The 20,917-nt window shown below is 35.8% G+C and overlaps 2 protein-coding genes across 3 annotated transcripts in view; one reads left to right on the top strand and one right to left on the bottom strand.

The window, feature by feature from the left end:
• LOC127422961 (serine incorporator 5-like) overlaps window positions 1-2,933 on the top strand; it is a 36,747-nt gene extending 33,814 nt beyond the window's left edge. For both annotated transcript variants that reach the window (XM_051666884.1, XM_051666894.1), the window contains exon 12: window positions 26-2,933. In XM_051666884.1, coding sequence (XP_051522844.1) covers window positions 26-170 — 145 coding nt within the window. In that variant the 3' untranslated portion in view covers window positions 171-2,933. The remainder of the gene's footprint in view (window positions 1-25) is intronic.
• LOC127422956 (thrombospondin-4-B-like) lies at window positions 2,857-19,069 on the bottom strand. Its single transcript, XM_051666870.1, has 21 exons — window positions 18,849-19,069; window positions 18,110-18,307; window positions 17,487-17,734; window positions 15,993-16,143; window positions 15,788-15,870; window positions 14,821-14,875; window positions 14,449-14,621; window positions 13,387-13,524; window positions 13,210-13,284; window positions 12,806-12,985; window positions 12,465-12,569; window positions 12,268-12,375; window positions 11,478-11,637; window positions 10,379-10,497; window positions 9,248-9,300; window positions 8,985-9,166; window positions 7,675-7,902; window positions 5,512-5,708; window positions 4,127-4,299; window positions 3,877-4,016; window positions 2,857-3,362 (listed from the first exon to the last, which is right to left on the bottom strand). The coding sequence occupies exons 1-21, from the start codon at window positions 18,925-18,927 to the stop codon at window positions 3,319-3,321; spliced, it is 2,889 nt and encodes a 962-aa protein (XP_051522830.1). The 5' UTR covers window positions 18,928-19,069; the 3' UTR covers window positions 2,857-3,318.
• Between the last annotated feature and the right edge of the window lie 1,848 nt (window positions 19,070-20,917).

Below are 20,917 nucleotides of genomic sequence, written 5' to 3'. Positions count from 1 at the left end.
GAGAAATTATCTTGTCTCTGTGCAGTTACGACAATGCAAAGATCGAGAAGCTGCTGGAGGGGAGTTGGTCTGTGTTCTGGATCAAGATGGCATCCTGTTGGGTCTGTCTCTTTTTGTACATGTGGACCCTGGTGGCCCCCATGCTCTGCCCAAAGAGATTTGAAGCCTAAAAACCCTTGATCCAATATCACCACTGTCCAGTTACTACTACTACTGTGTGAGTGAGTAAGTGTGTATATTTGAAAGAGGAAGTGTGAGAGAGTTCTTTGTTTTTGTACTTTGATAATTCATTTTTTATTTGTTTAGAATTTTCTAGTTAATGCTTTTGATGCCTCAAAGGTTGCTTGTGTTTTTGTTTTTAATCACTGTCTGATGGAGATTTGTTACAGATGTTATAGTTGCCACAGTGCTGGTGTAGGGATCTTCTTTTTTTTAATCCTCATAAAGTCATTGCTCAGGCTCACACATCACCTGTAATTGTCTTTGCTTGGTACACTTTAGTCTTTTAGGTAGTGGAAGAATTCTATGCAAATCAACAAACCATCTGTGATTTTTCACTCCACTGTTTATCTCTGCTTTTTTGTAATGTTTTTGTGTTTTGTATGGTGATCTTGTGTTTTAACATGAAGGCATTTCAATGAATAATGAAAAGACCTCTCGTGGCTAATAATACACTCACTGAGCACTTTATTAGGAACACTATTAGGAATGAATATTGAAAATTTACCAAAAAAGTACTGTAGTGGTGCCATGGTACAGTAATGGTCTTCTGCTGTTGTTGCCCATCCGCCTCGATGTTTGACTTGTTGTGTATCCTGAGATGCTATTCTGCTCACTACAATTGTACAGAGCTGTTATCTGAGTTACTGTAGCCTTTCTGTCAGCTCGAACCATTCTGACCATTCTCTGTTGACCTCTCTCATCAACAAGATTTCCTTGATCATATTTTTCCCCCATTCTGATGGTTGATGTGAACATTAACTGAAGCTCCTGACCTGTATCTGCATGATTGTATGCATTGCACTGCTACCACACGATTGGCTGATTAGATAATCACATGAATAAGTAGGTGTACAGGTGTTCCTAATAAAGTGCTCTGTGAGTGTACCTATTTCATTTTAAAAATACAACCGGGTCAGAGTGGTACTTCCTTGCATGGCCACAAGTGTCAAGATGGCTGGACTCATGGAAACATTGTCAAAAGTCAAGGTGCCCAGTGTGACCCAATTTCTGTGTGTAAACTGCACAACACCAGCTTAGAAATGAATGTGCCAAGGTGGTATTATTGGTTATACCTGTACATACTCTATATATGTATAATCGTACTCAAATGAGAGGTCTTGTTACCTTATTTATTGAAATGCCCCTGTCACCTTGTAAGACCACACCAAAATACAGTCAGCAACATTTATAAATGAGAACTATGGCTTTACCTTTCAGTTCATAGCTCACAGAGAGATGTTAGATGTTTGGCTTACTTGTTTGTGCAGTGAATTACACCATTCTAAGAAAAAAAAAATAGTGACTTCCACCTTTAGTAAATGTTTGTACAATGATTTGCAATGGGTGGGCAAAGTCATGGGCCCTAAACTGCCACAGTCACCAAACCCCCAGTCAGTTTTTTCAATTTGTGTTACAATTGCAATCTAAGTGGTGCTTTAGACCTTGGATGTCCTATTATTTTTGGATTAGATTAGATTCAATATCATGCGCTAAGCTTGCAAGCATGCTATTTGTAAAACAAACGTACCTAAAAGAACACATTTATACCATCTTTTATATTTACAAAGCATTTTTACAGTGTACTGCTCTATACAGCTGTTATATTTAATATTGTATCTTTAAGTCAGAGGTTTTTGTTGATATAAACGCATGTCTGTATTTCTTGTATTGATTGGTCATTATAAAATCTTTATTTGCAATGTTAACTTTACATAGTTACAAGAGCTCTCTGAGCTTTTCCTTATTATATAATCTAGTATTCCTGATGCTCCCCAGTAGATTACAAAGTAGTAGGCATTATTGTCAATGAAAGACAGGATCTAGAACTGGAATTATTTGACATTTATTAGGTTATTTCCTGTGTATAAATTGTAGGAGTCTTAAATGCCTCTGCATGCTTCCTGAGAGACAGGATTGTGTTACTGACCAAACAACAGACAAACCAAAATCTCATTAGGGTGTTGAGTGTGTGGTAGAATTGGGGCCAGTATGCTTTTACTTTATGTTGAAGATCTAAGCTTATAAGTCTTATATAATCTTTTTAGAAGGAATTGTCAAAATAAGCAAAGGATTTGTAATTGCCTTAAATGCTGAATAAAGCTATCAACATAGTATTTTTTGATTTAATGAAGTAAAATGTTTGTCTACAAAACTTTAGCTCTGTTCTCTGAAATGTTTTTAGCATAATGGCAATTTTCCTCAAAATTCTTTTTTTAAATTTCTATTATTATTATAATTTTTTAAGTCTTTAATTGTTGCTTTTTTCCAAGCTGCTCCCCCCCCCCATTATTGGTATTGTGCGGGTTTAACAGTGTTTGTCTGGATTAAACATGCTTTGGTTTATTTACAAATATGCTGAACATGAGAGTTACAGTTTATTGCAATATGTGCTTTATTGTAGATAGTCCATTCTAAAGATGACCATGGTGCTCATATTATTGCAAAAATTGTAACCTTGCGCTATATGTGTTGTTCTCGCTAATTTTGCATGAAGTCATCTTATTATCCTCCCACAAATAACACGTTTACAAAGAAGTACTTTCCTAATTTATATGACTTGATTTTTGTTTATTTTCATTTCCCCATCATTTCAACACATTCCATGCAGAGTCATATGAGCCTAACTGTTACGGGATCAAACATGCATTCTTTTGAGTGTTTTTATTGGTATTGCCGGTTCTTTAAATAAAATAAATGGCAAATTAATAAAATTGTGTACAGTATGATTATTTTCCTCCTGAAAAATTAGATTTTATTGGATGTTTATGTGTATGTAATGTTTAATTTGTTGAAGTGCATTTCAAAGAAAACAGCACTACTAAAACTCACTCTATCCCGCCTATCATCACTTATCTAATAAAACATATTTACACTGCAAATGAGTGTTACCCTATTTTGCTTACTGCAGGAGTGCGAAAGGAGTAAATACAGCAGCTATAAAACTATATTCGATCTAGAATGCAAATGTCAGTAAATGTTCCAGGTTTTAAGGGGATAAGGGTACCCAAAACATCAGAGTTGCTCAGCAATTTTTAGCTGGAATGACAACATTTAAATGTGTTTGTACATATTTGCTCTTGTTTCTTCTTGGTTTCTTTACAGCCGGGCTCTATGCTCATTAAAGTCTTCAGGGATTGTATCTGTAAATGTCAAAAGATGTACATGAATTAATATATGCACTGAAATTCATATTTTCTTACTTTGCTATATATTGCTCCTCTTATTTTTAAAGGGACAGGTTACCCAAAAATGAAAACCTGTAAGACTTTTATTCTTCTGTGGAACACCAAAGAAAGGTTTAGCAGAATGATCGAGCTGTTCTTTTCCATACAGTGAAAGTGGATGGGGACCAGGAGATGTAAGGCTCCAAAAATTACAAAAAGCATCATAAATGTATGTACGAATGATTCATGCACTATAATTCATGTCTTTTGAAGCCGTATGATAGCTTTGTATGAGGAACAGACTAAAATTGTATTGTTATTCTCTGAATATCTGTCATGGTCAACATTTACTTTCATTGTATGGAAAAGAGCAGCTTGGACGTTGTGTTATAAGTAACTTTTGTGTTCCAAGGAATAAAGTATGTTAGAGTGAGTAAATGATGACAGTATTTTAATTTTTGGGTGAACTATTCCTTTAAACTGTACTCACCATTACAGCGATATCTCAGGTTGGACCAGATTATGTTTTCCTGTGAGAAGCAGAACACCCCGAGACGGCCGCCTCTCATACTGGTGTCAATAACAACCCCAGAGTCCGCTACCAATTCAGAACCTTCATAGAACTTTACTCTGTGACAAAAACAAACAAAAAAATTACTCCCTTTACTTACATGCAAATCCAGTTCAGTCTAAAATCTCCAGTGTTTATGCCTTTGTGATAGGCGCTTTAGATACATAACCTGATGTATCCCTCCTGAGGCCTGTGCTTCAGATTCCAGCGGTAGGACACCTTGTCCTTCCAGCCCACATTACGAGGGTCTTTCCACAGCAAACGCACCTGGTCATTTGTGTCTCCAGTGTGCCACAGAGAATTCCTCAGGAACTCCCCTGGACCTGTTTTAGATTTAACAGCCTAGAAATACACAGACAAAAACAGTCACAATATATTAAAGGAATAGTTCACCCAAATATGAAAATTCTGTCATCATTTACTTAGTCTCATGTCATTCCAAACACGTGTGACTTTCCTCTGTGGAACACAAAAGGAGATGTTAGGCAGAATGTTAGTTACTGACAGCCTCAGTCCCCAACAACTTTCAGTGTATTGGAAAGAGTAGCATCACCATTCTTCAGAATTTCTTCTTTTATGTCCCACAGAAGAAGGAAAGTCATACCACTTTGGAATGACATGAGGATGAGTACATAATGACACAATTTACATTTTTGTTTTTTTCGATCATTTTAGTGTTAATGCCAAAGGATACATTTTGCCACAGGTGTGTATTTTGGGGGGAATTTTGATATTTCAACCTCAGTTCCTATAATACATCTATAACACACTGTGTACACAAAATAGTCACACTCAGGACCTTAAGGACAAAAATGTCCCATTAAACCCATTAAAACTGCAATATTTGATCCCAGTGCCATTAAAGTGTAAAATCATGAATTCTATGATATTATGTTTTTATTCCGGAGCCCTATGGAGCAACTACATGCTTTTTTCCTATTTTCTCTTTGCTGTATTATAGAGCACTGCAGGCCAATTGAATAAATGACGCAGCTAAAATTGTGTGGGTGTGTTTGTATGGATGTCATAATGCATCAAAATCAATGTTGTTGCTAATCATTGACATATCCCAGACTGTGATAATTAAAAAAAAAAAAAAAATTAAAAAAAAAGATTTCCCCTTAGCATTTAGTATATGCAAAATAATATTTTTTGTATTTTTTTTCCCCCATAAAAAACAACAGCGGCATTATATAAACAAACTGGTATTTAAAGGGTTAAAATCCTGAAAATGAGTGAATATTTGGTAGTTATGGTCAGGACTGATGTTGGTTAAAAGTGAAAGTGGAAAACAATATTTATATATAATATTATTATGGCAGTTTTTTGATGTGGACATTTTTTGTCCACGAAGGACACTCTGAGTAACTTTTTTTATTGACACACAAGGGTTAAAGTCTATTTAGTTTAATTGAATGATAAAAACATAGGTATTTTTGTATGCTTCATAGTTTAGTCAAAGCTAATTTTCCGTAATTGCAGAGGGCTCAGCGGAGCAGCTTTAATGATAAAAGCACACACTGAACAACTAATAAAGATGAAGTGTGCTGAGACCTTAAGTTGAATGCCAGGCTCAGCCACGGCTCTAAAGGGTACCGCCTGCCAGTATGTCTGCTCTGTCTGCTTCCACATCACCACATAGAAGCTGGAGGAATCCTGGTAACCAAAGATGAAGCCTGCGTAGTCATCATCAGTCACTGTATTCACATGGAAGGTGCCCTCAAAGTCCACACCACTGAATGCTGTGTATCCTATATGGAGCAATAAGAATGTGTCATAACTTGGTCCAAATATTAATGGTAATAAAGCATTCCAATCAAGATGTAGGTAAACATAATATTATACAGAAAATGCTGTTTACTCTTTAGTTAAGAGAAACTGATTACCCCAGAGATGGAAACTTGAGTCGGAGACTTCGAAGCAAGTTACACTTAAAGGAATATTCTGAGTTAAATACAAGTTAAGCTCATTCAAAACATTTGTGGCATAATGTTGCTAACCACAGAAATAATTTTGGCTCATCTCTCCTTTTCTTAAAAAAAAAAAAAAAAAAAGGAAAATCAAGGTTACAGTGAGGCACTTATAATAGAAGTGAATGGGGCTAATTTTTGGAGGGTTTAAAGGCAGAAATGTGAACCTTATAATTTAATAAAATTAACATTAATTCTTCAGTTAAAATTATGTTTTATTTGAGCAGTAAAGTTTAAATCAGCGTTTTTGCAGCAGACAACTAAATTGCCAGGATTACAGGGTTTATGAAGTTACATGGTCATGGCAACTAAATTGTAAAATAACTTTACACAGAAAAGGTTAGTTAGGTTTAGTTAAGGTTAGTTAAAAGTGATTTTAACCCACTAAAACCATGTTAACATGCATATAGTTTATGTATTGTTGCTATACTTTTGAAACAGTGAGTATTTCAACATTTACAGATTGGCCCCATTCACTTCCATTGTAAGTGCCTCACTTTAACCCAGATTTTTGTTTTTTTAAAGAAAAGAAAGGACGAGTCAAAATGTATTTGAATGGAAATCAACATTACGCCACAAATGCTGTCGATTGAGCATAACTTGTATTGAACCCAGAATATTCCTTCACGTCACAAAAAATTGGACCAGTAAGAATTTCCATGCTGGTCCAATTTGGTTTGTGTTAGCTTGATGATGGTCCAGCTAGTATAGTCATGCTGTTCACTAACAAAACTTGACCTGGATAGTCTTTTTGGTGAAGCTGGTTGACTAAGGACCATTCTTGCCGGTTAAAATAGTTTAAGGAATAGTTCATACCAAAATGAAAATTCTGCCACAATTTACTCACCCTCATGTCATTCCAAGCCTGTATGACTTTTTCCCAAAACTAGATATTTTAATATCCTGGTCCATCTTTTCAATTCAATGGCAGTTGATATAGTGACTCACTTTAAAGCAAAAGTATCACAGAAGTTGTCCATGCGATTCATGCATCAATTTCAAGATGTCAAATCTTCTGAAGACATTCGATTCTCTTAGTGCTCATGAACACGCAATAGATGTCAAGATTTTCATTAAAAAATTACTTACATTTTGGGTTGTTTAAAACCTATCGTCAGTCATACAGGTTTCAAACATCAGAAAGGTGAGTAAATTAGGACAAACTGTTCATTTTTGGATGAAATATTTCTTTAAGATGTGTGGTGGGGGCAACAGCCCACCATCATCCCAAGGCCAAGATGCAACAAACCCCTTTTATAAGGGCATTATTACTTCAGATTTTCTTAAGGAGTTTGTTGCAGCTGGACCCAGCATCCAAAACACAACATAAGCTGGTTACCAGCCAGGGTCAGAATGTAAGGGGGCTTGGGGCAAAAATGCCACCAAAAGTGACACAAATGTCCCTGAAATTCTAAATGTGGGGGCACATTTGTTTTTGTTTTTTAACATCTGATTTAATTCTTAATATTCAATCTAAGCCTAGTTATACACATCATAAAATATTATTTGATGTTATTTTAAATTTATGGGTAGGAGGATATACTGTATATTCTTAATAGAAATATTTAGATTGAGAACTTGTGTTAAGGCATATGTTTAGAAAAAGAACGCCCCTGAAAATCAAAGCCAAGGGGCAATTATTTCCCCCTCATGGAAAAGATCATTTCTGACACTGCTATACTTGAGATTTTTTTTTTTCTTTCTTGTTTTTAATAGTTTTAGGGTTGGGTCAAACAAGCAGACTTACCAACAGCAAGTCCTGGGTCACTGTTCATGGTTTGGACGATCTCCATACCCTGATTAAGAACAACCCAGTTGGGGTCAATCTGAGCATCGCCCTCTGGATCCAGAACCACAGTCTGATAGGCCCTGAAGTCTGTCAGAGTGACCTCTGCATTCTCAGGACATGTGTCAATCCTGTCAATCACGTGATCTTTGTCAAAGTCTCCAGTGCAGGCGTCACCCACCCCATCATCTGTCAAAGAGGAATAGAACAAGAATTTTTCCAGATGAATCATCTGATTTGCCTTTTGATGGAGCACTTTTGAAATGGATTCTTTTATTTACTCACCCTCATGCTATACCATATGTGTATAACTTTCTTTCTTCTGCTCCTGCAGGACACAAACGAAGATTTTTAGAAGAATATGTCAGCTCTGTAGGCCAACAACGCGGGTCTAAAACTTTGAAGCTCCAAAAAGCACATAAAGGCATCATAAAAGTAATCTATAAAACTCCAGTGGTTTCCTAGTGCTTGACACATGCGCAGAGCACTAGATGGCACTAGGAAGTGTTGCAAGCAAGCTTGAAATCATTATAGCAAAGGAGAATGCAGATGTCAAAATTTACAGTGAAAAACATTTTTACATTTGTTAACAACAGTTAAATTTTGGTCTGATTTCACCCAAAATCAATTGGATTGCTTCAGAAGAAACTGATTAAACCACAGGAGTCTTATGGATTACTTTTATGCTGCGTTTTTGTGCTTTTTGGAATTTAAAAGTTTTGTTCACCATTCACGTGCATTGTTTAGACGTACAGAGCTGAAATATTCTCCTAAAATTTTTGGAAAAATCTTTGTGTTCTGCAGAAGAAAGAAAGTCATACACGTCTGGGATGGCATGAGGGTGAGTAAATGATAAGAGAATTTTTATTTTTTGGTGAACTATCCCTTTAATGTGATGAACTACACCTGTGTTTACTTTGCTCAGACAACTGGCTAAAATTAAGGATAACCGATTTCACAGTATAACCACTTATTACATATTTCAGTTGGTTAAAATGAATTGCAAAAATTACTAAACGTGATGTTAGTTCTGAGTAAAGCACCTTTTGTTTGCAGATGCAACTTGCTTTGATACTTTGTTATCTAATGCAATGCAATTCATATACTTTTTGGGGGCCACTGTATACTACAGGGTTTCACAATTCAGTAGCTATTTAAAATATAGAGCAGAAACTGATTAACCTCAATTAACTGAATAGCTTGTGTTATGGCATTCTACTAAGCATTGTAGCTGTAGTCTTGTATATCAATAAAGTATATGTGGTGCATACTGTTTTCATCCTTCTGGTCTATGTTAAACACCAGTCTACAGTTATCGTTATCATCCAAGATGCCATCGTTATCATCGTCATCATCACACTCGTCCCCAAGCCCGTCCTTATCAGTGTCTAACTGAGAGCTGTTAATGTCATTGGGGCAGTTGTCTTTGGAGTTCTGGTGACCATCTCCATCACTGGAACAAGAGAGTTTAATCCCAATAACTCATCTAATACTGACCATCAAGGAAAAATGCAAAGCAAACTCAATTGTGTACCTGTCAGTGTTTGTGTCACAAGTGTCTCCCACAAGATCATCATCAACATCAGACTGATTGAGAGAGAGAGATAAAAAGACAGGTTTAAAATACACAAAAAAAGGATAATACACTTAAACAAAAATTACCACTATAATAAATTTTTTTGGATATACACTGATAACTTTATTAGGAGCACCTGTACACCTATTTATTCATGCCCTTATCTAATCAGGCAATCGAGTGGCATCAGTGCAATGAAAAAAAGTATGCAGATACGGGTCAGGAGCTTCAGTTATTGTTCACATCAACCATCAGAATGGGGAAAAAATTTGATCTCAGTGATTTTGACTGTGGCATGATTGTTGGTGCCAGGCGGGCTGGTTTGATTATTTCTGTAACTGCTGATCTTCTGGGAATTTCACGCACAACTGTCTCTATAGTTTACTCAGAATGGTGCCAAAAACAAAAAACATCCAGTGAGCGGCAGTTCTGCAGACGGAAACATCTTGTTGATGAGAGAGGTCAACAGAGAATGGCCAGATTGGTTCGAGCTGACAGAAAGGCTACAGTAACTCAGATAACCACTCTGTACAATTGTAGTGAGCAGAATAGCATCTCAGAAAGCACAACATGTCGAACCTTGAGGTGGATGGGCTACAACAGCAGAAGACTCCTAATGAAGTGCTCAGTGAGTGTATACTATAGTAATACCATAGTATTATTTTAAGTACCGTGAAATACCATAAATACATGAAAATTGTAATCATTCGGTACCATTTTATGCGGATATCAAAGTACCATGATATTTCCATTTGATACATTTACTGTCCCATGGCACCACCACAGTACTTTTTATTTACATTTTTGAAAAACATGCTAGTAGCTTAATAAAGTAACAGTTCCCCAGCAAACACAGAACATTTCCCAAAGTTAGTGTATGGTTCCCATATGGTTATTGGAACTAATTACTATTATTCTAGGAATGTTCTTTTTTTTCTTTTTCTTTTTTTTCAATCGATAAACTAACATTCCCAGAACGTTCTGGGAACTCAATTTGCTAGTTGGATCACACTCACAATTTACACACTTTAATTTATACTCAAAGTACTCAATGAATTCATTGACATTAGTAAGGAAGTTGTTTGGCACCTGGTTGGGGTTTGCGACCTCAGGGCAGCTGTCACATGCATCACCCACACCATCATTATCTTTGTCCTTCTGGTCAGGGTTGGGAACTTTCTGGCAGTTATCCAGAATGTTCTTCAAACCTATCAAAAGGAGCATAAAGTACCTGGAGGCATTCAGTGTATAAAATAAATCACCATCAGTAAGGTAAAGGAAAATCAAATAACAAGATTTACAGTGGAGTACTGTTTAAAATGTCAGTAAATGAAGCAAATGTACTGAGGTGATTTGAAGTTGAGTATTTATGTCTTTATGTGGTGTTTGTTGGATTATGTCACAAGGTGGCAGTGTTATGGAAAGACATCTGTGGAATAGTTTCCTCTGGTCAGCAGCTTTTGGCTCGGCTCCTCGATGGAAATGTGGTTGCTCGAAGGAGACATGAGCAAGCCTTAAAATATCAGGTCAAGTGTCTGGATTTCTGCCTTCATTAACAGACCGTAAATGTCAAACCCTGCCTGGGCTCGCTTTTACACTTTTCAGACTGGAACAAATAAGCGTCCATTTGAAAGTAAAGGATCAGTGTGGTACCGCTATAGGTCACGTCAGTTTTACATGACCTGAGCTTCCTAAAGAGGTCTTTAATTTGAGCTTTAAAAACACAGAAGCTTCTGTTTCTCCTCTTAAAATTACCTAAGCGCAGGAAAATCTCGATTAAAAAAAAAAAAAAAAAAACAGGTCCAAAGGGTGAAAACGACATTTTAAAACATAACACACCATGACTGCGACTGACTTGGTCATATAGTAGCCAGATGGCATGTAAAGTGTCAGTAGAAATTTGTGGAAAGTGTGAAGAAGTCCATCAACATAAGATTAATGAAATTACTTGGGATGTCCCAATACAATTTTTTTGAGAACAAGTATGAGTACCGATACTTATTTTTTGGTTCTCCCCTATATCAAGTCCGATACCTGTTTTTTTTTTCTGTATTCCATATCAACAGTTTATTTAAATTTTATCATCAAAATGCTGTTTAAATGAATTCATTCAAACTTTAATCAAATTAAAATATAACAATTAATTTTCAACATAATATTATTTTTTAAAAGTGCGTTTAGAAATTACCATCTCCATCAATGTCATCATCACAGGCATCTCCCAGTCCATCCTTGTCTGTGTCACGCTGGTCTGGGTTCTCTACATGTATGCAGTTATCACAAGCGTCACCATGGAGATCTTTATCACTGTTTTTCTGGTTTATGTTAGGTGTCAACCAGCAGTTGTCCTGCAGGAATACATAGATATTATGTGTAGCTGGACAAGAGGCATTCTAAGAGTGCTGATATTTCTTAGAACAGCTAGGAATTTTTAACTGTTTGTATCACTCTGCTTATCTTGTTTGCAGCATTCCAGACAGGCAACAAACTATTTTCATTGGAGGAGCAAAAATAACTGGCCATATTGTGTCTAAAAAAGTTACTTGAAATTAATTTCTTGTTTATGGGAAATTAAAAGTGTCTACGGCTGAATCATCCATGCTGATATTCAGTAAAACAGCACTTTTGCTGATTTTGCTTGAGGGGATTATTCAGCCAGAAATTAAAATTATGTCATTATTTACTCAGCCTCATGTTGTTCTAAACCTGCGTGACTTTCTTTAGCCCATGGAACACAAAAGGAGATGTTAGGTCGAAAGTTAACCCCAGTCATCATTCACTTTCAATACGTCTATTTTTCATGAAAGTACAATGAAAGTGAATGGTGACTGAGACTGAATATTATACCTAACATTTCCTTTTGTGTTCCACAGAAAAGAGAAAGTCATACATGTTTGGAAAAACATGAGGGTGAGTAAATAATGACAGATATTCTATTTTTGGGCAAACTACCCCGTTAAACTATGTCTGCTCTGTACCTGATTATTGACGATGCCATCATTATCTGCATCCTCATCACAAGCATCTCCTTTCCCATCTCTGTCAGCATCTTCTTGGCCCGAGTTGGGAACAAATACACAGTTATCCTGAAATCAAAAAGTAAGATGCACTTAAAATTTCTATTTTAATTTAAAATCTCTATATAGATATACAGATCAGGTCACATGGATATCACCTTCTTGCAGATTGCATCTCTGCATTGAAGTCTGCTATCTGGATAGGCATCAATGTCCGTGTCCTTTCCACAGACGTAGCCGTTTCCTGCCCAGCCAATGGCGCACTAAACCAACAAGATGAAACATGTCAGCTATAACCTACAGTAAGTTAGACATGTGAATGAGTGATTTCTGCCATAGCGTTATAGACAAACTTAATTAGCAATGCTTTTTTCCAGAAGTTTCATTCAAAATCTACTTTGCTCAAAAATCTAGTTTGAATGGGAATTTCTGACAGGATATAAACAGGTTTTTTGAACTGTAGTGAAACCATCTTTGTAAATACTGATTGATGTCTTACCACACAGCTTACACTCCCGTCTCTTTCCACCACACATTCTGCATTGATGTCACAAGGATTTGGCAGCCCGTTAGCACACAGCCTGTCAGTTTCAGGAGCAGGTCCTGGGCCAATTCTTTTGCAGCCACTTCTCTGATCACCCATGAATCCAGTCTTGCAGTTCCCACAGTGGAATGCACCCTACAAGAAAGAAACACTTTCAAAATAAATACTATATGTACTGTACCTTGTGTCATTTTCCTTTGACCATTTAAAATAATATTGCGTTGTATTGTATTTTATATATAAAATAGTATTGTATTGGGATAGGTTTATGTTCAGGGTCAGGGTTTAGGTTTAGTTTAGGGAAGGGTTAGTGTAACCTCAGCAGAATGCTGGATTGGTATTGTATTGAGGGATCTTACCACAGTGTTATGGCAGTATGAATTGGGTGTGCAACCACCATTATCGACCTGGCACTCATCAATATCTTTACAGATCTGAAAAAGGGATCAGTCTGGTGTTAATTAATGGAGATTATATACTGTAAAAATAAAGAAATTATAAATGCAAAACATATTGTAGTTGTCCCAAATACGCACTTGCTTGTTTGACTTAGCATAGTCAACGCCCACGCCCTGGATCTCTGGACCAGTGAACCCTCGAGGACACCTCTCACATCTGAACCCTGGTGCAGTGTTAATACACCGAACACCAGAGAAACATGGGTTGAATCGGCACTGCAATTCAGCAAATTACAAATTACATTGTATATTAACCCATATTCAGTGCTGGGTAACAGATTACATGTAATAGGAATTGCGTAATCAAATTACAATAATCAAGTATTTGTAATTAGTTACATCACATTTTAAAATCCTCGTAATCAGATTAGAGTTACTTTTTTGGGGATTACATGATTACATATTAATAAGGCAACAGATATACTGTACATTTGGTAAGTCTTCAAATCCTCTTTGTAGTTTGATGTAAAAATGGTACAAGACTATTCTACATGAAAGCATGCAGTGTTAAAAATAGTAATCCACTACAAATTACGAATCATTTCTCAAAAATTATAATCAGATTACTTTACTAATTACTTCATTTAAAAGTAATTTCATTTCAAATTATTTACTAATTACTTTAAAGTTACTTTATTCCTTCATTGTTACACACAAGTCATACACTCAGCATCTCACATTTCTCCTTCACAGTGACTTGTTATGGGGCCATAAATTATGTATTCTACATAAATAATATATTAGAAATAAACATAACCTTATAATGTACTTAAGAGTAATTAAATTAATTGAAAGTCAATTAATTTTTTGACTAAAAGTAATTAGATTACAGAAACTAATTAATTGGATGACACCCAACACTGAAAGCATGTGACATCAAATAAACAAGATTTAAATCAGAAGTAATCTGAAAGTAATCAGATTATATAACCTATACCATGTAATCCAAGTGATTACATTATTGATTACAATTTTATTGTAATCTTTATTGTTTATTTATTTAGTTGATTTCATTGTATTTTTAAATCAACACCCATTTACAATTTGGCTTAGTTTAAGTTGTTTATGTGTTTAAATTTTAGTTTTTTTAGTTTTTTTTAGAAGCAAACAATAAAAATAAATCAAAATCTTAATTCTAACCTCGTCAACATCATCACACTGGACTCCATTTCCAGTGTAGCCCTCAGGACAGGGTGCACACTCCACGCCATCAGCTGTTTCAGTACACATGCCTGGCTTAAAACAGACTCCTGGTCCACACTTGGACCCTTGTTTATTCTGTAGTCCTACTGCTTTGCCCTTACCTATTGAATCTGAATATGAAAAGAATTGTTTACTTGTTTAATAATTTCAGAATCCTCATTAAAAGCTTCTACTAATTGCTTAATAGAGCACTGACACAATATTTAGAATCACTGCAAATATTTTTGCTTTATTGCTATACAGTTTCTATTAACTCTAAGTTATAGTATGGTAACTATAGTTATAGTAACTCTTTAAGAAGAATTTTACCATTGCATGGAACACACTCCAAGATAGTCTTTTTCAGGTCAGTGGTCTCTTTGATCTATTATGACAACATATGTTCATTATAATTCTCATAAAAACAAAACAAATAATAGTAAACCCAAAAGTGAAAATTCTGTCATTATTTACTCTTCCTCATGTCATTTCAAATCCATATCCCTTCTCACACAAAGCTATCATATAACTTCAGAAGACTTGGAATGTAAACATTATATTAAGTGGTCATGTGGAGCTTTAAAGGAATAGTTCACCCAAAAATGGAAGTTCTTTAATCATTTACTCGCCCTCATGCCATCCCAGATGTGTATGACTTTCTTTCTTCTGCTGAACACAAACAAAGATTTTTAGAAGAATATCCTCATGTCCTGTTTTACTATAAATTCTTCTCCCTGACCAGTAGGTGGTGATTTGCAAGTAGAATGCCAATCACCCAAAATAAATAAATAAATAAATAAATGGGGGGGAAAAAAATGGGAAAAAAAGAAACAATAAGAACTCTTAGGAGAAAATAGTGCCTAGAAGGGCTGTTTGAAAGTGGAGATTTATAGTAAAATAAATAAATATTGAAAACAAAAATATATATTGATATGGATTACTTTTATGCTGCCTTTATGTGCTTTTTGAGCTTCAAAGTTTTGGACCCTGTTGACTTGCATTGTATGAACCTCCAGAGCTGAGATATTCTTCTAAAAATCTTTGTTTGTGTTCTGCAGAAGAAAGAAAGTCATACAAATCTGGGTTGGCAGGAGGCGAGTAAATGACGAGAAAATGTTAATTTTTGGGTGAACTATCCTTTAAACCTTCATTGTAAGTCCACAGAAAAGAGAGACCAGTACATTCTTTAAAAAGTATTTTGTTTTGTGTTTCACGAAAGAAAGAAAGTGAGCGAGCGAGTAAATGATGAGAGAACTATTGTGAACTATTTAAGGAACTGTTTCAAAGTCAACCTTACCTGCTGATCAACCTTCACTTTCAGCTCTTGGATCATCTGCATAAGCTCAAACATTGGACCAGCTTCCCTCTTTGAGGTTGTTCCTGCATATATTTAGCATAAAGATTACCTCTGGGGTATTTTCCATACGAGCACAACAAATATCGCATCAATAACAAGACTATTGACGAATAGACCAAAGCAGAAAGAGAAACATCAGCCTCACCAAGTAACTGCAATGATTCCCTCTGTTCCCGGTGATCTTTGTATTTTATCTGTTCATTCTGTGCAATCGTCTCCGGGGTGTTACAGTCCTGAAGTTCCACAACATTTTCAATAGACTCATCGAGCACAAGTTTGAGGTCTGACAGCTTATCCTGTAACATGGGTACAAGTTTGTTCATGAGATTGTTCATTATATAGGACATCTATGCATACAGATGCCCCAAAATGTATTTTGTCATTTGTACATTTGTCATATGTATTTTTCCTTGTCTTAATTTAAGACAAAAAGTTTGCAGTTTCTCAAACATTAGTGGAACATATTCATAATTAATATAATGAACTACAACCGTGGTTACTCTGGGAGGGCATCTGTGTAAAGGACATTTGACCACACTTAGGACATTTAGTTTAACGTAACTGCAAACATGGCACAAAAAAGTAAAGTTAGTTCTGAAAAAAAAGAAGCTCAAGCATTATTTGTTTGCAGATGCCACTTTGTTTGATGTTTTGTTATCCATTTCAATGACATTTACACTTTTAAAAACAGGACTTAAAGCAGTAGTTCACCCAAAAATGAAAATTCTGTCATAATTAACCCTTGCTCAAGTTGTTCCAAATCCATATGACTTTCATTCTTCTGTGGAACACAAAAGGAGATGTGAGGAAGAATGACAACCTCATTATTCATTATTCACTTTCATTATAAAGAGAGAGAGAGAAAAAAAGATGCACTGAAAGTGAATGGTGACTAAGACTGGCTATTATCTCCTTTAAAGGGGTCATGACATGTGGAATCACATTTTCCTTGATCTTTTGACGTATAAGAGGTCATTTTACTATAAAAACATAATGTAAGTTTCAGAACTCAAAACTTCCTCCTCACTGCAAAAAGAGCATTTGTTGAAACCAAGCTGCCAAAACGACTCATTCTCTACTTCCTCCACATTTTGATGTCACATTGTGGTATACATTTGCATTTGACCACCTCCACAGCAACACATTAATGCCTGCTTTACCTTTAATCACTTCTGTAGCCCCACTCGGTTGCGGTGAGCAGTTAGTTGGCAAGAAGAGAGAGCAGGTCAGTCAAGAACAGAGACCCAATCATAACAGTGGGCGTGTACTGTCAAGTCTTAAAGGAAAAGCAGCATTAAAACTGAATGTTTCTGACAGTGGGTCAGAATGAGGATTGAAAATAATCATGTTTTACAAATATATGTCTGTTTTTGTGCTAAAAACTTTACTGATATCATAAGTCAACCTCAAGCAAAATATTAAAATAATAAAAAAGACATTTCATGACCCCTTTAACATTCCACAGAAGAGAGAAAGTCATACTGATAGGAACAACATGAGGGTGTGTAAATTGATGACAGAAATTCATTTTTGGGTGAACTATCCCTTTAAAAGTGTCCCAATACTTTTAGGGGCCACTGTATCTAAAAGATAAACTCATTAGGATAATGATGATATTTGTTCAGCTGTCTTGGTTTACCTGGGCTGAGGTTGGCAAGGTCTTTAGTGTCACTCGTTTTGGGCCTGGGGGCAGTGTTTTAAAGGCCAACGGCACATCCTGCACTCTCTCCACTAGTTTGCAGTCCACATAGAGTGCCATGGAGGGGGTACCCTGCTGCAGTCCACTGAAGTGGATCAATATGTGGTGTTGTTGTCCATCCGCCAGTGACACTTTAGCGAAATTGGTTGATCCCAGCTTTCCATTGCTTTTCAGATATTTCATTGTGACTATCAGAGAAAGTGCATGAGTTGGGTAGTTGACATGAAATACTTTTGGAAAGTTTTATACAACATTTGTATAAAAATGCAAGTTTATATTAACATTTTATACTCAATCTGCAACCACTAAAAAAAAAAAAAAAGTTGAAAATGGAGAAAAACTGACCACAGCACAGTCGAAGCACCTAAATATACACTTTACCTATACATTCATATACATTTTAAAAGAAAATCTTGATATTGAAAAAAAAAAAAAAAAAACATTTGACAAAATGTTGTAATGTACATATTTTCACTTGTTATCTGTTGATTGTTAAACATATTCTTCACTTGAGACATGAAACTCTCATTGCATATGGACCACTGAGCTCTGATTAAACAAACCTCTGTTGTGTTTTTCCTGAACACTGAAGTCAAAATAGTCAGTGTTATCTGCAGCATTAAAGATGCGGAAGACCCGTGTTGGAGCTCTGTTCTGCAGCTTTAGGGTTGCGAGAATAAAAACGCTGTCCATGTTCTTTGCTTGTATTCCTCCTTGCAAAAGCTCAGGTAAGCAATCCGGTGACACCAGGAGATCATAAACTGCAACATTTACATGTTCAATTGCATTTTTATCAAACAGATTTGTTTCAAGAATTGACTTAAGATAATTTCTGATGCATTTATGTAATATATGACATTGAACTATTCTGCAGTTCTTATGTTTGCATTAAGAAAGACACATGAAAGCAACTAAAAAGGTCATTGGCAGATTGACCTCAGCTTAGTGAACAATTTTATAGGGTTCAGCATCACAGATGCTAATTCCACTGCATGCCGTGGGATTTCCAAAGAACTTATTTTTGGAGTGATTATTGTGTTTTCAAGCACATGCATATTTTCCTTTTAATCAGAAACTAGAGTTTCTATCCTTTACTCCACATTTCAACAAAAGAAGATAAAGATATGCATTTACAATCTAGTAATACACCTTTGAGAAAATCTTGAGTGTAAGCAATGCAAATAGTTTATTGGCAACAATATTCAACATACATCAAATAAATCAGTGCTGTTAGTATTCAAAAGATGTGATATTTATTACAGGCAACTGCTAAATATAATACTGTCAGATTTAAGGACTTACCAATTCCTTGAGCCTTCACTGTTACAAGGAACTGTAAAATGAACTGTAAAACGATTATAATTCTTGTCCACACACCCATTGTGAATACTTTTTGTTGCAACAAAAATCCAGCTAAAGTGTTCCAGCACAAATATTTCTATGACCTCTGATGGCCGTCAGAACAAAACTGCTTTTCCCCTGGACTGGTCTGCAGCCCTGCATACGAATGAGAACCAGACTGGTGCTCCAGTGATTTATGCTTTTCAGATGTCTCTATATATATAAGGTGTGACCAAGCACCTCCTCCAGAATGCTTCCGTTCTTTTACCAGAAAGTGGCCACATTACTGAAAGGATGTCAGATGTGCATCCCAAAACCTTCCCAAAGAACTCTTTGTTTATAATGGTAAATGATGGGTAGATGATATGCTTTGGTTTTTTGGTCAGTGCTCCAGTCAACGTGATGTCTGGTTGAAGGTCCCACTGAATATTCTGTTGTAAATAATCGAATGAAAGGAATTATTTTATCCTTATTTTAAAATGTTTTTTTTTATTATTATTTTTTTACATGTATTATTATTTAAGCCTCTGAAAAGTGGCAAATGACGACACAGAAATACTCATGGGGTGAGTGAAACAATGTGAGAAAACAATCTGATTGCATTTTGCCAAACAAACTGTCCTGCCAACACAACATTTACAGGAATAATCTGGCTTGACATGTCCCTGCTGAGTCTTGCCAGTTCTATTGTTATGACGGATGAGTTATGGAAAATCAATTAAACCTGCAGCTTTCCTATAAACGAAACACTTTAACCACATTAACTCTGTAACTGCCTATCGGTATTGTAGCCTGCTGACTCTCAAACAAAGCTATAAACTACATTTAAAGGTAGGATTTAATTCCTTTTTTGTGTGTGATTTTTGTGTTTAAAGTTGTACTCGGTAATTCTTCATGTATGTTGTCTTGGACTTACACTGACACTTAGGGGCATGGGTGCAGCATCATTCGAAAGCAATAGTTTTAATTTACTGATGCCTATTTAGAAATTCACTATTTACAGTCAGTCATGATTACTTTAATCCCTGAGTGAAAGTGTCTAATAACAGGGTGGTTACTGAGAGTAAGCAAGTAATATATGGCTGGTCATGTGACCATAACATGGAAGCCTCCATGAAGGGATCCTCTCCATGAACAATAAAACAGCTTTTATAAGGTTACTGATGTGACAAGTGTGCTCATTTCAAGTGAGTGGTCATGATTTGATACATGTGTTTCAAAGTTACGGTTCATTTCTTGAAGAGTAAACCTTTTTGTAATGAGGAAAAAATTACTGAGTGCACCTTTAAGTATTAGCAGACTTACAAGCCCTGCTTGAAAAAACAAACAAACAACAACAACAACAACAACAAAAAAAACAGCTCATACCAGCCTAAGGTGGTCAAGCTGTTGTTTGGAATGGTAGCTGATTTGTTGCTGCCTTGCTGGTAACTGGTTAGACCATGTATCCTAACCAGGTCGACCAAGATGGTCTGCCAGATCAACCATGGCCCCACCAGCCGCTAGTCCAACGTACTATATATTTTTAATGATCAATTTGACCTTTTTAGTTTCCACCCTTTGCCTAGAAAAGCTCTACAATAAATAAATAAATAAATAAATAATAGATTTGTAAGGAAATTCATATGAAGGCACAATTTATATTTGTCTACAAATCTAATTTCAAGTATCTAAGCCTTTGGATTCCAGGGCCCATATTAACAAAGAATTTTATCTTACCACTAGGAGTTCTCCTAGTGCTATGGATGACATTACATTTTATGAGCGAACTCTTTTAAATTGCCCACAGTGACTGGTAGACAGGGAACCGCTATTTGCCAGCTAAAACAGACAACGATATACACATACAGTATATACAGTATATATACAGTGCATTCAGAAAATATTCAGGACCCTAAATTTTTTTTCTCACATTTTGTTTTTTTGCAGCATTATTCTCCAATTTTTTACATTATTTTTTTTAAATCAATCTACACTCCATACCCCATAATGACAAAGCAAAAACCAGATATTTGATAACTTTGCAAATG

Source organism: Myxocyprinus asiaticus, chromosome 3 (genome assembly GCF_019703515.2).
Source record: "Myxocyprinus asiaticus isolate MX2 ecotype Aquarium Trade chromosome 3, UBuf_Myxa_2, whole genome shotgun sequence".
In the NCBI taxonomy this organism is placed as follows: Eukaryota; Metazoa; Chordata; class Actinopteri; order Cypriniformes; family Catostomidae; genus Myxocyprinus; species Myxocyprinus asiaticus.
This window is presented reverse-complemented; position numbering and strand designations above follow the sequence as displayed.

Coding starts and splice junctions, on each gene's coding strand:
- LOC127422956 (XM_051666870.1), bottom strand. CDS start 18,927: ATGGGTGTGTGGACAAGAATTATAATCGTTTTACAGTTCATTTTACAG. Junction 13,285..13,386: donor ATGCTAAGTCAAACAAGCAA/GTGCGTATTTGG, acceptor TCCCTTTTTCAG/ATCTGTAAAGATATTGATGA. Junction 9,301..10,378: donor AGGTCGCAAACCCCAACCAG/GTGCCAAACAAC, acceptor TCTCTCAATCAG/TCTGATGTTGATGATGATCT.